General features: G+C 41.6%; 2 protein-coding genes and 1 long non-coding RNA gene across 5 annotated transcripts in view; 1 reads left to right on the top strand and 2 right to left on the bottom strand.

Moving 5' to 3' along the window:
• LOC127588116 (uncharacterized) overlaps nucleotides 1–18,300 on the top strand; it is a 56,870-nt gene extending 38,570 nt beyond the window's left edge. Inside the window, exons 3-5 of the long non-coding RNA XR_007958979.1 lie at nucleotides 700–843; nucleotides 1,597–1,680; nucleotides 18,174–18,300. This is a non-coding gene — a long non-coding RNA (uncharacterized LOC127588116). The remainder of the gene's footprint in view (nucleotides 1–699; nucleotides 844–1,596; nucleotides 1,681–18,173) is intronic.
• zc3h12b (zinc finger CCCH-type containing 12B) lies at nucleotides 2,631–16,364 on the bottom strand. 3 transcript variants are annotated; one of them, XM_052046663.1, is made up of 6 exons: nucleotides 15,581–16,364; nucleotides 10,789–11,566; nucleotides 10,521–10,660; nucleotides 10,022–10,256; nucleotides 9,279–9,385; nucleotides 2,631–9,205 (listed from the first exon to the last, which is right to left on the bottom strand). In XM_052046663.1, exons 2-6 carry the CDS (start codon nucleotides 11,388–11,390, stop codon nucleotides 7,779–7,781), a joined length of 2,511 nt encoding a protein of 836 aa, XP_051902623.1. In that variant the 5' UTR covers nucleotides 11,391–11,566; nucleotides 15,581–16,364; the 3' UTR covers nucleotides 2,631–7,778. The 3 variants fall into 3 exon arrangements, with proteins under 3 accessions (XP_051902623.1, XP_051902622.1, XP_051902624.1); XM_052046662.1 differs by having other exon boundaries at nucleotides 15,678–16,364; XM_052046664.1 differs by having other exon boundaries at nucleotides 15,456–15,592.
• LOC127588096 (APC membrane recruitment protein 1-like) lies at nucleotides 16,927–22,610 on the bottom strand. Its single transcript, XM_052046657.1, has 2 exons — nucleotides 22,158–22,610; nucleotides 16,927–21,046 (listed from the first exon to the last, which is right to left on the bottom strand). Exon 2 carries the CDS (start codon nucleotides 21,032–21,034, stop codon nucleotides 17,921–17,923), a length of 3,114 nt encoding a protein of 1,037 aa, XP_051902617.1. The 5' UTR covers nucleotides 21,035–21,046; nucleotides 22,158–22,610; the 3' UTR covers nucleotides 16,927–17,920.
• Between the last annotated feature and the right edge of the window lie 40 nt (nucleotides 22,611–22,650).

Here is a 22,650-nt window from a genome sequence, read left to right as displayed (position 1 = left end):
CATCATGGCCGCACACATTCACTCTCTTGGCTTTTTTTTTTGTCAGGCAGGCTACAGTCTGTACTTTTATTCCTTCTACCTCTGCGTTTTACTCGTTTTTTTTTTGGGGGGGGGGGTGTCAAAAGCCTTTTTTGACAAAAATGAAGCTAGAGTGATGAATACCACCTGGGGGCCTCAAATAAAAACTTTGAAGCACATCCTATCCTAAAGCACTCCCCCCCCCACACCTGAAAAAACCTCCGTGATGGATCACGAAATATATCTTGTATTAAGTGTTGTCTCACAAATAACGTTAATTACAATAATCCCGTCCATCATGGGCTTTATGTTCCAGCCCAGCCCATCTACAAATGACATCCATGATATAGAAATACACAATTTAAATACTCTCTTGGCATGTTTTTTACACTACCCTAGTGTTTATCGTAAAAAGATGTACAGTACATTATGAAATAAAACGTAAAGGGGGAGTTTGCAGTATTAAAACTGCTAGCAAAGGTTTTGATGTATAGTCTCATTTTAAACATTAGCAGATCGTAGTTGTTTCTGTATTTCTGCACGTACCATCTACACTATAAATTCTTCGTCTGGACTGAAATGGTAGGCTGACCTCAGTAGCTACAGAGATAAAACATCAGCTAAAAGAGAAATAACAATTACTTTCAGTAAGAAGTACTTTTTTTCTAATGTTTTATACAGGCAGTGGAAAAAAGGGGAGTCATTTGCCTTCCCCACATTACCAACAGTACTGGAATAACGGAAAACACGCCAGCAGACGCCACAGCAGAAATGTTCATGTGGGCCCACAATGTGGTGAGCGAGAGCATGCAGCAGCGAAAGGAGGTAAAATCATTAAACTTGTGCTTTTCTGGCTTCACTTGACCTATCATATTTTTGGGGTAACGTGGAAAAGGCCAGCCTAATCCATCCAGATTGCTTCCAAGTCAGATATCCTATAGAAAGGGCTAAACAGGCAGAAGATGTTTCACCGATTTCAAAAATATGCTTCATCATAGAAGACAATGGCCTGTGGCTTTTTGACTAGTTCTCTTTGAGGATACAGAGGGATGATTCATGACACGATTTCCTCAGAGGTCGAGAAGCAAAATGATGTCGTTGTACTGGTTTCTTAACATGCAGCTCACATTGGGCTATCACACTTCCTCGCCACATCGAAAACATTGGATTTTGCAAGAACATTAGCGTTTCACAACCCCCTTTACATTCAATCGAACAAAACGTCTCTGGAATGAACAAATAGAAAGCGATGCGCAGGGCTTGTAATCTAAAAATGTGCGTCGTATAGTCATCCAAACTATCCAATGCAACCACTGCAATTAATCTCCCAAACTCAACTCAGCTTCATTTATAGAGGTTTACATATACAGTACTGTACATACATTTTCAATGAATGATTCATTTAAAATTGTTTAACTCATTTATACTAAATCCATTTGGGGGTTGGGACGAATCTATGAATGACCTGGCCCATTTGTACGTTTTAAAAAGCACACGTAGCCCTTGACCCCCCAGCCCCGATACTATACAGTACAAGACGCCTTGTTCACTTCCCATTGTCTGCCTTGTGATTGACAGGCCGTCCAGGGTTGTCGTCAGCTGGGATGGGCTCCAGATCTCCGTAACGTCCACAATCCATTTGCTGCTGATAAGGGATGAAAGGTGAATAACACAATGCCTGAGGTGAAATTCTGCCAGCATAAAAATGTCCCTTCCTTTAAAAAGTAACCAACTCAAATAGCTTCGTGTTGACTTCGCTAAATTACATTGCCACGAGTTACACTTCTCGGGTAAGATGACTTCATGTGGAGTGTTCGCACAAAATGAGAAACTTACTCAAGTTCACATTCTTTAGCATCCAACAGTAAGCCAAAGAAAGCAGGGAATGCTCAGTGTGATTGCGCCAGTCTACTGCCCCATATTCTATCCCATGCACAGATTTTGCCAGCAGAGGGTACTCGAACTCAAATGTTGACCGAGCTGGAAGTTTAGCGTCTCGAAATGAGGGTTAGTTTTTACTTGTTTTTAATGGTATAATGCATAAATAACACGAAGCGCGTTTCGATGTGACAAGGGTTTGCTTTGTTTAAGTGTCCTGAGCTTAGACACACTCCATACGTGCCCATTATTTGCACAACCAGAGCCTGAAGGCAAGTATGCAACAAAGAGCACAGGTTTCTCCCTATCTTACATTGTAGATCAAAGTTTTTCTAGGCTACTAGTTTTCTCTCTACCATTAGTGGTACACAAAAGAATGACTGCCTACACCTAAGTTCGGTTGTGTACGACTTTTAAGGGGGAAGTTTGACGTTTCATGAAAAAAGAAAAAAAAATCACTGCCCTAGTACATTAGTAAAATGACCTTGAAAAAATAATAAATCAGCCTTTCTGCCGCTATCTTGCACCTCAAATGAGATTTTCAAGAAACCAGTGCACCAAAGAAAAACAAAAACAATCAGATGCAGAAGATGGGACGTACACTTTCTCCTGTCCCGTGGCTCATCTTGAAAATAACCCATCACATTTGGTTTACTTGCAGATTTTCCCACACACGTTTTTCGGACTGGTCCACCCAAATTGTTCTGATTATTAAAAGAGGAGCTAGCACAGTATGAACATAATATAGCTTTATTAATGGTGAGAAACACATGTCATTAAGACTTACATTTTGTTTGAGCCGACAGACTCAAATAGTCTAGTTTGGTCTACAAAAAAAAAAAAAAAGAAAAAAAAAGCAATGCTTTCCAAGTCAGTGAGGATTACAATACCGCAGATAAGCACAACACAAAAAGCTTGCTTCAATGTTTCCCTTGTTACATTGTAAACACTACAGTCCACGCACACCACTTTAGAAAAGTGCAACGGTACAACTTACTGTTTTTGAACCTTGTGATTTTGAATGTTAGCCGGTCAAACCTGAGTATTACACTGTAAATATGTACAGTCATGTTAATGCGCACACCTCTAGTCCTGACATTCTGCAAAACAAGTCTGTCCATCTGGGAGGATGCTGGCATCAAGTGTCATCGGTACACAATAAGTGTGAAGGTATGTTTGGACCACTAATCATAATGTGTACAGTAAAAAAAAAAAAAAAAAGAACAACTTTGGTTTTCATCTCTTCTATTAGCATGCTATTATTCAAAACACGAGTCCAATTTTCATAGGGCACCAGCTGGAAGTACGCACAAACCGGCCACCGACAGTAAAAGTATTCATTTACACTACTTCAATATCATATTGCAGTGGTCAAAGTAACAACAAATAGCACACATCTGTTTGTCAACATTGTTTAGTCATTCAACCCCCTGCCAAACATTCCACTAAAGTTCAGTTTGAAGAAAAAAAAAACAATAACGTGAAACATCAAAACACAAATGATTCAAAACTGGCACTGTGCTCTCATTTCATAGTTTTTAGTCAAAGTATCCTTTAAAGTAGATTAGTTTGGTGCTTAACAATCTCAGTGTTAAACCATTGTTTGTTTTTAAATACCCAAATATGCAAAGTTTATACAAGGCAAAATGAACAAATCAAGAGAAAATAAGCACAGGTTACAACATTCATGTGAACTGAAGTAATGCTTTACACTTACACATTAAATCCTATCCACAGGAACACGCAAGTATGTACAGTGAGGGCGTGATGCTTAGTGCGGCACAGTTTTGTCTCGCTGCGCACTTGACCTAGCACATCAAAGTCCCAGGAAATTAACTACTGTATCCAATAAAAGATAGTACATACCTATGGGCTACTCCCAGTGACACACAGTGTCACACAACATTAGGCATTTTTCTTTCCCCTTTATTTCAATAAAACTCTTTTCATAATATACATTTGATATTTAGTTTACATTCAAGGTAGAGATACAATTTGTATCAACAAGTAAAAGTCAATTCTGGACATTTGTGGCTTGTTTGCGGCACTTACAAAAGAAGGATTGCGGGGGCATTGAACTACGACGAGAAAAGTTTTTTTCGCAAAGCTACATCATTGGATAGGGTTTTCTCTTAAGACTTTTTTTGGGGCTCTTAAGTGCAGCCTAGAACAACTTAACAAGCAATGTAATTGAATATGGACAAACTTGTGGATCCCATTTCCGACAAGTCATTCAAAATTACCGAAGTGCATCGTGACAAAAATCAGCATGTCAGACAGAATATGTCACTTCGTTTGAGATAAGTCTAAAATGTTTTTTTTATGTGTGTAGTTCAAATTCCCCAAATGACCAATCATTTTTTACATTTGTGTACATTCATGTACTGATTTGATTTCTATTCATGTATAGAACATTTCCTCAAATAGTGGCCTCTGACGTGCCCAAATTAATCGCGTTGAACATTTAAAAAATTACATTTGACATCACACCTCTTATAGATTTTTTTAAAGTGTGTTGGGGGGTGATTTTGACGGCATGTGTTTTGTAGTAATTTATTAAGTACGTTATTTGTCGAAAATGACCCTCTGTAATTGAGTACAAAATGCATCCCAGGTTACTATATGAGGAAATATGCTAATTTTCTTACAACTGCAATCAGACCTTGCAGGATAGAACACAATAATTCCACTTTCACTTGTGATGTGATGTTGTGGTTTGAGATGGACTGTGTCGTCTTAAAATTATCAGTGCAATTAACTCAGTGTTCTTTCAGTCACCGAAACAGTAATGATAGCGGTTGTTTTGTTTTGTTTTCCCTTTGCACAAGGAACATTTTTGGGGAATCTGTGACAATATAACTAGCTGGGAATGGGGCGGGGTGGCACGCAAACGTTGAGCCAAATGCCAGAAACAACGGTGACGGCAGCCTTGCAATCTGACTGTTTCATATGAAGAAACATTTAGGCAGTTTGTTTTCACCTTCTCATGAACAGACAGCTGGCCTCAAGTGGCCTTGTGTGTTTTCATGAAAAATAAAACAAAGTCAGCAATGCCCAAAAAAAATATTTTGGGCTATACACATTCACTTTTTTTTCCTTCCCTTTTTGGATGTTTCTACACACTCGTTTTACCGACCATTAGAGAGAAATATATATATTTGTCAAAGAATCACCATTGAGAAAAATAATCTAGCTCACATCAATTCCCAGTTAAGGAGTAACGCCACTTAATGTCGAAAATCTGTGTGGCCCTTTGTCATTGTGTACTTTTGTGAGAGATGTTAGTTGCATCCCCCCTTTTTTTTTTTAAGAACGGTTCGATGCTCACTCAGGGTGATCATAGAGATTCAGTAAAGTGGCATTTCCCTTTCGATGCATTCCGAGCAACACCTTGCATTTGGGCTGGCTTTATACGATACCTGTGATGTTTTTCAGCGGTAGCATCTCAAAGTTCAAAATTCCAGAATTTTCGTCCATTTTCACAAGATGGAAAAGAATTTTCCTGAAAAAAATATACAACCTACAGTACATTTACACCACATCAGTGAGATCAGCATTACAAGGCCCACACTTGTGGCTTCACAATTGCGATAAGCTTTGAATGCTAACACCAACACATCCGCATCATGTAAAGCCACCCAAATGACCCAGTCTTAAACAACTCAAGGTGCATACTTCAGAGATAGCTGTACAAGGTTTTACAAGGCAGTTTTTCCACACTGCAACTTTCTATACATGTACAAGTTTTCACAAAATAGATCGCTATTAGAAGAGAACACTTGCCACCAGTAAGCAGGTTTTTTTTCTTTTGGCCAGTGAAGGTGAAAAAGTGAAAGCATCCTGAGAGCAATGTGCTGCAAGGCACAGCCAAACTGTATTTAAGCCATCCACTCTCACGATAAAAGTCAAACATCATACTAAACATGCTTTCTTGCATTCATGTCAGTTGTTTTTTTCACCCGAAAAATACAACAATAAACCCCTCCTTTATAATAACCTTGCAGGCTGAATACTCGTGGATAGATTTTTAATCTATCCATCTAAATATCAGAAGAAAACTGTGCAAACTCTTGACGGTAAACTTTTTTTTTTGCAGTAATCTTTTTACTCTAAATGCATCTTGATCGTCCCAATTCAAACAATTTTATTGTCGTTCGCTGCATCTAATTTACTGTGGATGCATGAGCAACTTTGCAGCTTTTGCTAAAAAAATGTATTTGCACTGACTGACTCTTAAAAGTAAATTGTAAGCGGGCTCGGAAATACCTCAAGAAATGTTCTTCAAGCCAAAGCCCACTAGAAATAAAAGCCGTATGTGTCTCAGTCCATTTGAGTGCATGGAAAAGTAGTCTTTGATACAAATGAGCAACAAACAGCTCTACTGACAACCTGAAGTAGTTCAGAGGAGCGTTCTTTTTTTTGTTTTCTTTTTTTGTTGTTTTTTTTTGTTAAGATAATCATATACTATATGTAGCCTGGAAATAAATTAAATTGAGAAAAAAACAAGTCATATTGTGATAACATTGTATTTGTGATGGGTCACTAGTAGGTATGAAACACCCAAATTTAAGAGTACTTCTTAATTTATACTAGAGAAATAGAGGTACCGGTAATTAAAAAAAATCAAGAGCGCTGTCTAAAAGCCAAAGATACATAGTTAGCGCTACATATATATTATAAACTATTTTCACAGCAAATCTGACAAAAATATACTAGGCAGTTGGAAATGAGAAATAATTCCAATTACGTGAAGCAAAATGAAATGTGAAGTCAGAATAATGACTATTTTCTTTTTTTGGCGTTATTTAGCAGCTTATAAATGACTGAAATAATGGCTTTTGTGTGATGTTCTTTTTTTTTAATGTACATAGATATAGACACGTGCACCTGTATGCAAGACAATCTCTTTTTGGCTTGCTTTGTGCACTGTCAAATTCTACCAAAATAGTAGCTTTGTGAGATTGAGAAAATAGATCTCTTTCCAGACTGAGATAGTGCTTTAGGTTTGAAAGTAAGAGGCTTCAATGCCAAAGACGTTCATTGAAGGAGACTAAAGCGTGAGGTCACTCAGATATAAGGCCATTAAATATCAGTTCATGCTTGGAGGTATGAGTGTACCTCCCTCTTACTCGTTTTTGAAAGAAATGCACAAAAAAGGAAGAAAAAAATCACCACTATTTTTTTACAGTAGAGGCAAAGCTCAAGAAAGTTATTGATAGTTGCACTGCACCACAAACATTTGTGATGCCTTTCACAGCACATCTACATGACCTGAACACGAACATCTTAATAGCCATGTGGCTAAAACCAAGTACCGTATATTTTTGATGAAATGAAACCAAATGCTGAAAAGCAGCAACTCGCGGTGATGTTTCTGGTTTATATTAAAAGCAAGTGGCCCAAAGTTTGGCACTGGTTAACCTTATTTCTTGAAATCGGACGGTTAACCAACTGACACATTTTTGATAAAAGCTAATCGAAATACATTGTAGGAAAAAAAAAATCCTTATTTGATATTTTTGAAAGGAAACTCCGCTCCTGGTCAAGTATGATAAATGCGTTATGAAACACATACAGTAAAGTTTTCTTTTACAATTGCACCACACTTCTCATAAATGTATAGCCTTCTGTGTGCGAAACATCTTTAAGTTGCACTCAAAAAAATGTCAGACATACTTCATCTAGGCTGTTGACTTTGTCATCTTGCTGATGAAAATCCAGAGAGCTGGGTTTTGTACCAGAGACATTAAAAAAAAAAAAGAACTCCTGAGGGCAAATGTTGCACATTTGGCAACATTTAGCAAGTGCCTGTGTTTGCAACCAAAACACTCAAATCTATTTTCAAAATTTCCACCTTATTATTTTTTTTAACCTTTTTGCCCTCAGTGACAAGACCTCAAATTTGTAACAATGACAGCCGCCAGTTGTTGGGGGTCTGTCAAATGAGGGTTCTTCTCCATCACCGAATGGACTACATAAGCAGGAAAAATGTTGCAAAGGTTCCGATATGTTTGATACTGGTGCTCTGGGATGACATACCGTTCAGCGTGTTCCGTTGCGGGTGGGGCCTCCCACGGCGAGTTCCAAATTTGCTCCATTTTGTCAGGCATGCTGCGGACCATGACTCGCTCGCAACACGGCATCAGGCTGTTGCTCAGCGGATACGAGTGATAGCCGTAAGACTCGTTCCCGCAGGGCAGTGGGTCCCAGCTCGCGTGTTGCTCGCGGCACAGCGGCGGTCGCCTCTGTCTCATTGGGTTGCTGTCGTACAGCCTGGAATCGGATATGCTGTCCATGCGAGTCATGCCGAGTGACCGCGTCGGCTGCGATGACAGCGGCGGTAGGACGTTTTGAGCCACGGGGTAGTCTCCGGGGCAGCTCGACCTGGCCCCCACTGCGACGTGCTGGATGTGCGGGGCCAGATGAGGTGCGGGCTGCTTACATGGACCCTGCTTGGGCTCCTCCGGCCCGTAACTCTGAACCCGGGTGAGCGCTTCGTGTCGAAAGCCGTGGGGGAAAGTCTGCATTCTCCCCGTTGCCGGGGACTGCTGCTGGCCCTTCATGCTCTCCTCCAGGCTCCCGTCCACAGAGCTCGGGTACATGTCGCCGTAGGAGGAGAACGAATCGCTGTTGGAGTGGCTGAGGCAGGACTCGGTGCAGTGGCTGCGAGTTCTCAGGCACACCGCGTGCTCGTGCTCCATGCTACAGAAACTGTCGACGTTGTGCATACTGCTCATGCTCATGTTTGAAAAGTCACTGTGCAGTGAATAATAGCCGTGGTCGCTGACCGAGTCATACTTTGGGAACTGGTCGCCATATGTAACAGAAGCGCCGTGACTGTTGGTGACCAAAATGGGAGGGTACTGTACACTAGACATGTGCTCGAGAGAACTATGTGAGAACTGCAAAGAACCTGGCACCGGGCTGCTAGCGGATCGCGTGTTCAAGGCCCCGGCTGCGTGGCTCTTGGCGGGCTGCATGGTGGGCACGCTGAGAGCGGTCACAAGGGAAGGCACTGAATTTGTCTCAGACTTCCTCACAACGGACAGGCTTTCGGGAGACTCGCATGCCACCGAGCGTATACTCGGGTCGGACTGGCGTTTGGGCGCCACGCGTTTGACTTCAGAGTTGTTGTCCCTGTTCACAAGTGCCGGACCGGTGCCGCATTTCGCTAAGGCCCCCTCGCTCATCGTCTTCACTGCAGACAGTTTTGCAAAGGCCCGCAATTCATCGGCCACCGACCGCAGCGGTTGGTTGACACGCTCCGGATGATAGTATTTGCACTTGTGTCCATATGTGCATTTTTTGCCTTTTCAAGGAAAGAACAAATCAATTTAGCAATATTGAAGAACTTCAACAACAAAAGTAACTGACTCACTCACCATAGGGGCAAGGTTGTTTTTTATGCTCTGGGACAACAGGACGCTTGCGAAGGAAATTTTCCAAGCTAGGACCATGTCTTCCCAGTGGGTCATCGGGTGGCATAAATCTGAAGACATGAAAATATTTCAAGAATGAATGTGATCACTAGGATGTCAGTAGTACATTTGCCAATGTCAACAAAAATAGTCAAGGCTGTAATCTTCAGATTTATTTTAAGAGCACCATTTGAGGCCGTAATTTCTGGTGTAGCATCACACTGCGAGGATCTACCAACTTCTCCAATGATAGGATTTAGACCAGGGGTGTCAAACTCATTTCACATTATGGGCCACATACGGACTCGGTAGATGTCAAGTGGGCCGGGCCATTAACATTATACCATACTCTACTATAAATAACCAAAGTATCACGTCTTTCCTTTGTTTTGGTATAAAGAAGCATTGGCGCATTGATTCTGTCTGATGTGTTGGGTCTGTCTCAGAGATGGACTGAGATTGCTGTTTTCTTCTCTGATCAAAACAATGTTGTCTTCTACTCTGATGAAAACAGTGTGCCCCCTGGTGGATAATCCATGAAGTACTGTACATTTTATGAAAAATATTCATTCCGTATCCTTAATGTATTTTTTCACTTTTAAATTATCCTGCGGGCTTGATCAAACCTCCTTGGGGGCCGGTTCCGGCCCGCGTGGCGTATGTTTGACACACCTGTTTTAGACAAAAGCGTCTACATGGTTCCTTACTTGTCATTGACGAATGAATACATTAGGAGACGTTCCTCGATGAACTTCTTCCACTCTGGTTTTTCATTTTGCAAGTCTCTGTAGTTGTCATTTGACACAATAATTCCATCAGAATCATAAGCCAGCTTCACTATGAAGCGATCATCATAGCACACCACCCGTCTGCCTTGGACTCTCCGAGATGGGGTGAAAACCAGGATCTTCTCTTTTTCGAGCTTGCGTAATATTTCTTGATCTGTGAGGGGAAACACGGTTTTAGCTGGCAACGGACGCACCGAAACACTGCCTGGGCACACATATAAAATAGCAGTATACCTTTAGCACTTTGTACTTTTCCTAGCGGTTTTAAGACTGCTGACAACTGACATGCATAATATATCAGGCAACCTTTAGCAGCTAATCTTAAACGTCCGCATTTATTGTTCAAAAGGCCAAGAATGCGGGACTACGCGCACCGACAATACATGTTATTGCAACGGTCGAAAAATGTCTTTGCTACCTGTAATGAGAGCATCGGGCCTTGACTGTTCCTTTCTCCAGGCTGGGACAAACACAGTAATGTCTTTGTGCCCCTTTTCGAGGAACCATTCGACAGCCAGTTGGATACCACGGCAAGAGAAAACCTCTTTGTTTCCATGGCTGAAAAACAAAGATGCAGTCAACTGCCATGAGATAGAAACCATATGAAAACTTAGTTTTCAATACTTTTAGCCCCCTGGTGCTACTTTGAACACATTTAAAGGGAGTCAAAGTTGTTTGCATCTTACCTCATTGCCACATTGGACCCATCAATGACAATAGGCCTGAGGTTGTCGTATGGGTCCACAGATTCCTCTTCCACCGACACCTCAGGACTAACGGTCTCTTTAGAGCACGGTGTAAGTGAGAGCGACGCGGCTGCGGTGCTGCAAGGTTGACTTTCAGGCTCCACTTTGTTTCCCAGCCTTACGAGCTCAGCAAGAAGGTCATTAATGAGAGCTGCGGCCCCCAGTTTATTGAGCACCATCTCCACCTGCTCTCCAGAGTAGCCCAGCTTCAACGCAAAGTCCATTTTTGTCTGGTACTCCCTCTCACTGGCCGCTTTGATCGCTGGCCCCGCGCTGGTCTCATCCTCACGGGAATCTTGCACCGTGCTACTCTGGGAAAAACTGGGCTGGTCGAGGCACGGGGAACGACACAGCTGCCGATGGGGCTTGGTCACCGCCAAGGGCTCCCACTTCTGACAGCCGCTGTTGTTCACCTGAGCCTTCTGGCGCTGCTGCTCCTCAGCGTCACTTCCTGAGCTGCTGCTGCTGTCCCCTGGCTGATCGGCGGCATGCTGGTCCCTGCTCGAGTCAATGTTCTCCTCCCTGCATGGGTGCTTTTCCATTTTGAGCCTCTCCAACGCAGAACATACTGTCACGTTTGCCTCAACACTTCGGATTTACGCCCCATGCTTCTTCCTCACCTCAGCTGCAACCGGGGAATCTCATTCATTGCTGGACTGTTCACACTCCTTGTGTCGGACTGAAGGATTACACTCTTCCCTGTGTGAACTTTTTAAATCTGTAGAAGAGCACAAAAAAAGAATATTTTTTATGCAGTGGGACTTAGATTTTTCAAGATCACTAGTCCCCCTCTCTTCGTGGATGATAGCATAAAACATCCAGCTTCTGACACTCCCCAGTTTGTTTATAATTGCCTATATATGCTACGGCCTGTCTTATAGAAGCTCCTCCTCTCACTTCAACATCATTCGTTTGCAGAAAGAGTGTACCAAAGCACTACTTTTCTGCAAGACAAGACTTTTTCAGTAAAGAGTTTTAAAGCAAATAAGAGAATATTATTTTTTAAATTGTCATTAAAATAAAATCACATACTCATAATTCTATTGTCATGAAAATGGTTTCGTTCCCATAAAATAATATAATTTATACAACACGAGGTAACTAAAGACTTACACGGCTCCTTAGAATGATGAAAGTTTAACATAAGAAATTTCCCTGTTCATTCAAAAGGTTTTACGATGCCTTGGAACTAAATCTTCATATTTCAACAGGGCGACGGGGCGACCAATCACAACAAGTAAGACATCATACACGTCCAATCGCAGGGCTGTTTACAATCGGAAGATGGAAAGATTGATCGGGAGAGCTCGTGAAAACTCGACGATAAGGTACCTGACCCCCACCACCCCTAAAATTTTCTCAACGGATTTAGACGATTCATAAAAATGATCAATTTAAGAAATAAAACGGTGGATTTCCGCATATCCACGGAAAACTGCCATCCATGTTCAATCATTTCAAATGGGAAAAATGACTGAATAATCAAAACAATGGATAGTCTTGACCCTTTGAGGTTCTACTGTACAGTAAAAAGGGCCATGCCATTGAAATCTTTGGAACTTCATCCCAAAAATCTAATTTCTGTAACACAACCGAGCTGCTTATTCACACGGTGGATTCAATATTCACCAATGTTGCATTCATGAACATGTTTCCCTTGTCGTTGGTATGCAGCGAGAATATTACCAGTGGACCAAATGACGAAAGCATAAATGAATATTCAGAAAGCGACGCCACCACCATTCTGCATCTGATCTGTTTGGAAGCCACGCAAAGCTGTTATCTTTTCAATCTAAGTAATGTGTTGTGAACATTACATCATACAGTCCAAAACTAAGTATATAATCAGCCAACCAGTATCACGATTCGCCCCGAAAGAAAGAGAATAATGAAACCGACTCCAAATATCTAAGTGACTTCCCTCTTCTCTCAGTCTATTGCTTTTTAAATAATACAAAAAGAGCAGGCCCGGTCTGCTAATGTGCTGCAGAACTGCCCTCGCCTCGACGCACAAAAGCAACATTGAAGGGAGACACGCATGAGTGCATAGAACCTGAGACAGTGTGGGCTGATCAGCGCATCGGTGTGCTGCCAGCCCTCCGAGAGTGAACATTGCTTGGCAACTCATCTGCGATGGGCAACGAGAGCACATCTTACAGAATCAAATATGTGTTGTTACACATGAAAATCCAAATATCTTCGTAACGAGCCCGTTAAGGTGGAGAGCAGATACAAGACTGCTAGATTCAAGAGGCGCAGCCCATGATGTGTGTTGCCTAGCAACGCAGCCGTGTCATCAGCTAACTCCTTTTTACAAGTCACGACTAAAGCAAACACAGCTCATCGTCTCTCTTCAGGCGGCCAGTAAATGCACAACACTTACAGATGCACTCCTCTTTGCACTGCGACTCTTGAGGCAGCATATTCCCAAATTAAAAATGGACTTTACTCCACAGTCCTTTGTCTCAACCAACCATTGCAGTAGACCATAATCTAAATTATATAAGATGTTCAGGAGCAGTAAATTGAAACCTATTCCAGATCATGCAGAAGGCAGTTAAGTTTATAGGATTTCCATTTCTTTCAAGATGGCATCATTCCAGTTTTTCCGGTCAACTTAAACGTATATTGTAAATACACGTCTATGAAGTGCACAGCATTCTAATAAAAGACAAGAAGGGTCCCTGTAAAGTTTTGTAATGAGGGTAAAATCATCCAATAATAATTTTTCTTTAGCAACAGGGGATTTCATTTGGTGGTTTGTTTGCCATTGGTTGGGATCAGAAATTTACATAAAAGGTGTTGACCTGTGTTTGAGTACAAAATACAAAGGAGGTTAAGTCAATCTTATGCAGCCAATGCATACCCTTATAGTCTATTAAAGTCGGCGATTAATTTAAGCACATTTCTAGGCCCCCATAACCTCTCTACTTCTTAAGTAGTGCAACTGGAGTGTCAACTTTGTGACGAGACACAAGCCGCCACAGTCCACTGATAGAATCATATAATCATCTCACCGGAAAAGACTAAGTTTAATGGAGCACAGTATTCTTATCATTCACCTTTCTGATTCACAAGTTTATATTTTACAAGGCAAGAGACCCATCTGTTTATGCACGTGTAGTTCTGTTACATGGCAACAAGTGAAGAGACCTTGAAGAGGTCCTTGAGGCCATCCTGTATCTTGTCTATATTTGCAACCACTCCCTATACACTATAGAGTGAATTACATATTTTGTCGTACTGTTTGAATAAATAATGAATACAGGTTATCCGCCATACTGTATACTGTAGTGGCCTCAATGTATCCTAAAATGCATCTTGAAAAGTTGTGAACTGATGGTCACTAGAAAAGCAAAGCAGTGGAAGCTATCATCCAAATGTTCCCAAAGTCATTTGTTTGTATTATTTTATATAAGGTACATGGCGCTCAAAACATAAAATTATGAAATATTTGTTAAATATTTCATTCAGAAGGTCCATCGGGTGACGCTGATGTACATCACAATTATGTGGAAGCAATGGCGCAATTAACTTGTTGCCCAAGTAGTGTTCAAAAAACATTTTTCATTTGACTGATGAGAGAACTTTATAGTCCACTATATAAAAATCCCTACACAATGATTAGAGTGTAAGGAATTACGGAATGATTCTGAACATGGCCATTATATATTATCAATTTTGTTGATTTATTGCCGGACTAGTTTGACATCTGGAAATTAAGAACCCTTCAAACTATTTTGCAAAAAGTTCAACATTTGACAGCAATTCAAGAATAAGTTAACCAGCTCTGTATCAAAAACTAACTTGGTGCACTACTGGAAATTATAGCCACAGTGTATGTACTCTTAAATGAATATTTCTGACAGTCGATCAGAACTTACCAAGTCATCATCCAATCACATTATGTTCTCTTCAACTTTGTAATAAGCTGACTAAATTACTGCGTGACTAATTCGTGCGAAAATGTGTGTAGATTCACATTTCCAGCCATAATGATGGACATTTGTTGATTTGGCAAAGCAATACAAGCATGATATAAAGTTCTAGGTTGCACTTAATGACACACTTACCCGGTATAAATAAACTAGTAATATAAAGAATTTCAATGAGTCACGGCTTGTACTTTAAATAGAAACTGCGGTTACTTTGATTGAACTCATTTTCAAACGTGTTACGATTAAATGCACGTCAATATCAACGTTGTATCATGTCATCCCTAACAAGAACATCGCGCCTCTAAATGAATGGTGACCAACGCAACACTGTAGGAGAGCAAATATTTATTAAAATTGAACAGATTGTTTTCAGCGCTATTCCACGGGATGTCAAATAGGCGACGTTTGCCCACAAGTAATTAATTGTCCAAACATCATTTAGGCCCCCAGTTAGCACAGGCTTACGAAGGTGCTCTGTGGTTACTTAGCCAGCTGGAGTCAACATTGTTAGCCACATCCACTAACCAGGTTAGCTTTCTTAGCTACGTCTGGTTTGGTTAATGGCTAAAAAGTAGCACGGTGGGGATCCATCGAGGAGTTTATGGTTTAACTGGAAACCATAACAAGCAATCGGTATCTATAACTGCAGAATGAAAAAAGAAAACATACCAGCCAATGAATAGCTCCAGATGCTAACTTTGACATACGCTTGCGAGTGTGTGTTAGCTTTTAGCTGAGGCGCGCGTGCTAACATTTTGTTATAACTTGAGATAAAGTGAAATTAAAAATCTTACACTGCGGTGAAGTTGCGGCGACACGACGTGCTCGTGCTTGTGCTGAGAGCGCACGGAAATCGGGGCGAGCGTTGCCATGCAGCGAGAGCAGTCTCACCATGTTGCTGTCATCCTCCTCGCCCGCTCCTCGGATGTTTGGCTGCCATTGGCGCTGCTGTGCTGTCGCAGTTTGCTCAAGGTTGCTCGATCACGAGAGGATGCTCGCTGATGACACCTCAGCGCACTCCTTCCACGTTTAAGCATCGCCAAAACGCACTGTACTTGTAGAGGAGCACGATGAAGTTTCGCAACTTAAATTGTGATGCACAAAGCATTTGTTTTTACACTACAGTACCATTACCGCTGCACTGCTTCTGTGGGCAGTGTTGTCATGTAATGTACATTCCGTACTAATCGGCCACCAAATTACCGGTAGGTATACTGGAACATCTATTTAATCCAGTGTATGCAGACCTCCTCTGAGCCAAGGCATACGTTTTAACATTAGAAGAGTCTCACGGCCCACCACCAGACAAAATTCACGAAAAGGACACAGTGAATCCACTGCATATTCCATTTGGCATTTGCAAACTTGCCGATCTGTTTTGCTCATGGCGAAGCAATAAAATTGTTTTCGCACCATCTTAGTGCTGAGGCGAGTTGAGGAGCTTCATTTAGACAAAAAAAGTTCTTGGCCGCCCTGTTTTGGCATCTGTAGACAACTAGAGTACAGGATAAAACTTTTTAGAGAGGTCACTGATTACTCAGGTTGGCACTATTCGTGTCAGGACTTGGCCCCCATCACTGATAAATTCACAAACATTTGTAAAAAAAAAAAAAAAAGCTATGATAACAGTCACAAGCATCGATAACCAAAATGAATCAGGATTGCACATATATCTTTGACTGCAATTACTGTACTATTTGGCAATTTTAGGGTGTCATTCTTTTCAGACAATTGAAGTGAAATTTGATTTTTTTTTAATTCCAGCGCACCCTGTGATCTTTCATGGCACACTAATGAGTGTTAACTAAGGCTCAGGATCCAGGATGCTGTTTATACTTAATGAAACAGACAATTTATTGTCACAGAGCGTTTCAATTTTGTGTTTGGTGCTGTAATTTTGCACCTTTAGGAGGAGTTTCTCATATAGTTGTCCGTCTTTCAGTCGAGTTCATATGTAAAAATAATTACCTAAAGTAAAAAGCTACATTTGGGGATAAATACCCAGGCGTTATCCATATAAATTTAATTGTCTATAAGTGGTTATGTCAAACTCGAATCACTCTTCTAGTCAAGAGTGCACTTAAAAGAAAAAAAAAGTGGGCCAGCAGACAGGAATATACCTGAACAGGAAAATGACAAATTTAAATTCAGGTAAGTCTTTTTTTTTTTTTGTTTACTTTAAGGCAGTGCTCAAATTGACAAAACAGATTTTCCAAAATAACAGATAAAACTGAAGCCACATCGACAAGTTTTAACAGCATTTTCAGTACAGTCCTACAAGGGACAAATGGCTGAAATATAAATACAAAACATTCCATGACATTTGTTCATGACACGAGAAAAAAAACAAGTCACCCGATCAATGAAACGTGGAATTCACATGATATGAACATGAGGCAGGGATTTCTATTCAAACCACATTCCTTCTAAATGCAAAAAAAATGTGCAGAAATTGTGCCAGTATTCTGCTTTTGCGCTGCACAGGCAGTGAAGCAGCATTCCACTCATGTGCTCCATAAATAAACCAGCTTTATCCTGCCATACTATCTACAATAATGGTCGTTGAATGTGCAAGGACTATGACTCACCTTTACAATTTCAATACCACAATCGAAACTAACAACAGACTTTCAGTACTGCAAACCAAACTATTACATTCTTGTGACGATAGTCACAAAAGTGTTGCAAACCAAACGACTACATTCTTGTGACAATAGTCACAAAGTGTTCCCTTTAAAAAAACATTGACCTTGAAATGAGGTGAACAAAAACAAAAAAACCCTACAAATTTAAGAAAGCTGCACTGTAGTACAGAAGCAAATGTGATCAAGTAAGAGATTTAAGAGGCAACTGGTGTTTGATGTAAACCAGGCTGATGAGGAGGCTTCAGATAAAGCTCAGCAACAGATGAAACCTGGATATAAGGGAAACATGAGATTGTTTTGTAAAACATGTTGGGTGATGCCACGGTGTGAAACCATTCGGCTGTCTTAATTCAACATGACTGGGATTTGACTCCTATTTCAGTTTTTGTGCAGTAAATTTCAAATGAATTGTTCAAGTAAGCCATAATTGATCACAAAGAATAACACGTAAAGAGCAATCAATGGCACCTCATTGCCCTGCCAACCGTATTATTGAGAGCCTTTCAATTTCAAGGTCATTTTGGGAAGTTTGTTGCCCGTTGCGGGATTTGTCGCATCTATGTGCGGGTCTTCCGTCTTCACACCCGCCCTCCGAGGACTTCCGGAATGAGACATTCTATCCATATTCACCGTTTGTCCGCTTTGACCAAACTGCATGTTATACGACTGCCAATCGGCGGGAGCTTTGCGAAACCCATCCTCATCTGAACCGTACGACGTGTCTATTCCTGAATAAACAAAGGTGCTGTGAGGTAAACAAGAATCTGACGGCAAGGGGAGGTGGCACGGCCGACTGTAAAGCTCTGCGTCTGGCGACATGACATCACAAGACATTGGCACATCAGAGTGAAGGTGGGCTTCATCGTCAGGTAAGCCCCCGCTGAATGAATCAGAAAATATGTTAAGTTTCTCAACCGTTGCAGTGATGTCCTCATCAGTCAAAGGAACGCTTAAAGCCATTTCTGAGCGACTTTGCCACGGTAGGGCCATAGCGCTGCCACCACCTGTCACCTCTGATGAGGACATCAGTACATTCTTTTCACAATATGCTGAAGGATGACTCTCAGGGTCTCCTTCAGCTTTAGGACAGCAAAGGGTAGCAGCTCTGCTCTCTCTGCATGCACTCGGCATCTGCAACTGAAGGCTTTCCGTGTCCAGAGACCGACTCCTCCTGTCCAGGGACAAGGGATTGGACATGGACTGGCTTAGTCTTGTAAGGCCAAGGTGCCGTGGAAGACTCGCGATGGCCCACGTGTTACTGATGAGACTCTGCTCATACAGATCTAACATTTGATAGTCGCATTCAGCGAATGCATCTTTTTGGAGGTAGCTCTCTTCAAATTCCTGATAGGGTGACGAAATGTCCTCCTCCAGCTCCATGTGAATCTGCTCCTCGTATTCCCCCTCGTTATGCGTGTCCACCACATCGAACGTGACGATGGTGGGTAAGGCCTCCATATTTGGAGTGAAGGCGCTGCTCGTCTCCAAGACGTCCACGCTCGCGTTGTGCAAGTTGCACAGCAGCTGAGAGTTTTTCTCATAGTTTACAAGCGCTTGGGAGAAACAAACGGCGTGGCTTTCATCCAAACAACTGTTACAATCCGGAGAATGGGAACCGACATTTCCGAACGGCAGTGCAACAGGCTTGTTTTCCTCTGGATGTAGCTCTTTGGGATCACATAACGTTTTAAAATCTGGGTCAGATGGATTTGCAAATGACAAGTTGCTGTGCCTCGTCTTACAGTCAACATTTATAGTAGTTGGGGAAGCGAGCTCAGTTCCCTTTTCATTCAATTCACCTGCCTCCAAATTCTTGCTAAGCGCTGCCTGTGATTTTGAATTCAAATGACAGTTCTTCTTCCAGTCAACTTCTTGCGGAGATACTGTATTTCGTGTCAATTTGAAGGGCTTGCATGCACTTTGCACCTCAATCAAATCCTGCACTTGATACTGTTCGGCACTTGGTAGTCGTTTCATCTCGGAGAAAACAGAATCGGGGACATCCATTTGCTCAATCTGTTTGGAACTTGGCAGTCTGGGTTTGCTTTCATGATGTGGACTGACAAGACTCTCATCCGTTGCAAACAGTTCATAGAGGGCATCCCCGCTGTAACTGTCCCTGGGTAATCTGTTTGTCTGTCTTAGCCGGTCTGTTCTGTCCTGTCCTTCATCTGGACCCGGGGTAGTAGAATCATAGTAGCCCTCGTCACTATTAGGAACCGATTCTTGATGCTCACTTTGGGGTGTCAACACATCAGCTGAAGTGTTTGAGGTGCTGGCTTGCTGTTCGCTGTCCATATTGTGCGATGGAATTATGCTGGCACTCACATCCATGAAGTCCTGGTTGTAAGGACAGTGAAGTTCCTCAGATGCATTATTTTCCCAGAAATCGTGGAGACACTGTTCGTCGAAATCTTCAGGGGAGGCCATTTCTTCACCGCCGCCCTGGAACGTGAGAAAGCAGGAGGCCCGCTTTCCTCCATTTCTACTTCTTTCTCCAGAAACCGGCGCCTCTGTGATGCCGTCAACCTCTTGATCCGCAATGATGTCCCCGCAACCAGTGAGTGAATCGAAGCTCTTAAGTGAGGCGACCTCGCCGTAAATCAGGTTCAGTTGATCAGATGAGCCAGCCGGTGTTTCGGACTTCAGTGTAGGATCAGGCATCATCTCAAGTAACAGACAAGGCTCACTCTGTCCTCTCCCGCTCTCCTTGTATTCGCTGGAAACCACAGCCATCAAATTTATTTCATCTATTTGATCAAGACATGATTGAGTATCACACTCAATCGGAGTGTTTTCTTGGTCGCAACTCTTCTCTAAGGTTACGACTTTAGTGCTGTTACATTCAGGTGCCAGTGAACTATCACACATAGCATTTGCAAAATCAGGCACATCCGGTTCAGATTCCAGGCACTGTGTGACATACTGGTCAGGGTCGCTCTGGACAGGAGGCATCGCTTTAGGGCAGTGAGGAGAGGACATTGCAATCATTTCCGTTTTGTCCGAGCCATTCCTCTGGTTTTTGTGATGTTTAAAACTACTAAAAAAACTTTTCAAACCCCGTTTCTGTCTAGTGAGGGACTGAGATTTCTGTTCGTTGGGGAAACTACATTCATTACAATGCAGGTTTTCATTGCAGTCACTCTGGTTGAGGTACTCAAAGTCCCCAGTGGAAGTGGATGCACCTCTCGGGCTGTCATCGTGACTTATTTGGCTTAGCCCATCATGAGTTTTGCTTTTGTAGAGTCCCTTCTTAGAAGTCCACTTGCTCTGGTTTTTACTCCTTCCTCCGAAAAAGCTCGGTAAGAGACACATGCTTTTGCGAACTCCAAAGAATGTAAGAGCAGTCCTAAATTTTCCAGATTTTGGGGTTTTCTCGATAGAAGTTGCTTTATCTGGAAGATGCTCTTCTGCAACGTCAGAACCGCCACATTTAGAAAGGGATCCCGAAATTGTCTCCAAGTCCCCGGTGTCACTTGGGAGCTTGTCAACGTCACGAGAAGCCATTGCCAGCTTGTTTACAAAATCATGACTTTCTGAGGTTGTTTTAGCTGAATGTCCACACCCAGCAGTGTGGTTCACGTGTGTCACTTCTTCATCCATCCATCAGGAGTCCTACAGTGAAAGATATGGAACCATTACTGTGGTGTTTTCATATCAAAATTGCTGAAGTGAAATTTGGCCAACTTTGGCCTTGAGCAAGTTTTTATTATTTGAACTCTTTTCATCAACTACACACAAAATAATAATAATAATAATAACCTTGGCTTGCCAGGTATGATCATCATCGCCAACAATTAAGTGTATTAGTTTAAGTGTTCATCAAGAGCAAGAAAGTGGTGTTATTCCGATTTTTTTTGGTGTGTGTGATTTTATATTATTACTCTGTAAAATGTGGTTTGAACATCATTAGCTTCTCCCTATTAGGGTAGCAGATAGCTGGAGCCTAGCCACAAAAATTAATAACTCAATTAAAATGTATTTCATATTTAGTAATTAAAAGAAATACAGTATATGCTCAGTAGGGCTCTAATTCAATTGTAAATAAATCAGCAGTTTACTTTACTTACAATCCCCTCTAAACATATTGGACGGCAAGGTCAATTTTTTATTTTTGTTGTAAACTAAGGACTAAGGTTTCAGATCAACAAATGAATATCAAACAAAAGTTGAGGAATTTAAACAAAGAAATCAACAACCTCGTAAAGTAAATGGGTTGGAGGCTTGACGCAGATATTGCAATTTAGGTTAATGCCACCAAATATTAAATGTTATTCACTTTAAATTCTCAATGAAAATACCATGAAATAAAAGCTGGACTTGTCTTCACTTTTCAAAAACAACAAAGGAATTTGCCTTGCAGTTCCAATACTTTAGGAGGTGGCTGTATATTTGTATTTATTTTGACAGACACTATTAATCAATGGATTGTAGCAGGGACGAACAAAATAGAATTAAAGAACAAATGTTGCCCATAAAGTAGAACATTGTTCGATTGAGTAGAGAATTTAAAGCACATTAAATAATGCAACAGGCTGCAACGACGCAGCTAAAGTCACATTGCACAGAGAAAATTGGCTAAAATATGTAGAAACATATTTATGAATAGGTTATTGCAAATATGTGCTGACACGGTCAATTCTATTCTGGCGTTCAGGGAATGACAAACTACTTTACAATAAACATGTATTGTGAGATAATTGGGAAAGTCTGTAAACAAACTTACCTGCTGCAGCCAAAATCTCCCATCACGTACCCCAACGCAAGGTTTCCGGCATCTCGATCTTTATTTTAATTTCTCGCTTCAAGCGTTCTCATCGTAGATGAGACGTTAAAGCCCAAAGCGCTTTGACTTGCTTGCGCTAACGTAACCTTTCGCTAGCACCTGCTGCCTGCTAACAGGCTAAAATCCGTCACCGGCGTGTAAATTCCACGGTTAGTAACGACAATCCCGCCTATTGGGGAAAGGATTCTGCAAAATAGCAGGGGTGTTGTGACTGTGATCAATCGGGCTTTTGCGTGGCGATTTCACTTGAGACGTTCAGCAAAGACGCCAACGTTAAAGGCTACAACAACAGTCCGCTGAGTCCAGTCGGCGCATGTTAGTGACGCAACACGTGTGAACAACTGTTCTTCAGCATGGGCAGTGAGTGCATAGAAATGGGGCAGTGGTTCTCAGCAATTCATCGCTGTAGCAAAGTCGCGACCCACTTGTTTGG

Source organism: Hippocampus zosterae, chromosome 16 (assembly GCF_025434085.1).
Source record: "Hippocampus zosterae strain Florida chromosome 16, ASM2543408v3, whole genome shotgun sequence".
NCBI lineage: Eukaryota > Metazoa > Chordata > Actinopteri > Syngnathiformes > Syngnathidae > Hippocampus > Hippocampus zosterae.
The sequence above is the reverse complement of the archived record's forward strand: the minus strand, read 5'-3'. Positions and strand labels throughout refer to the sequence as shown.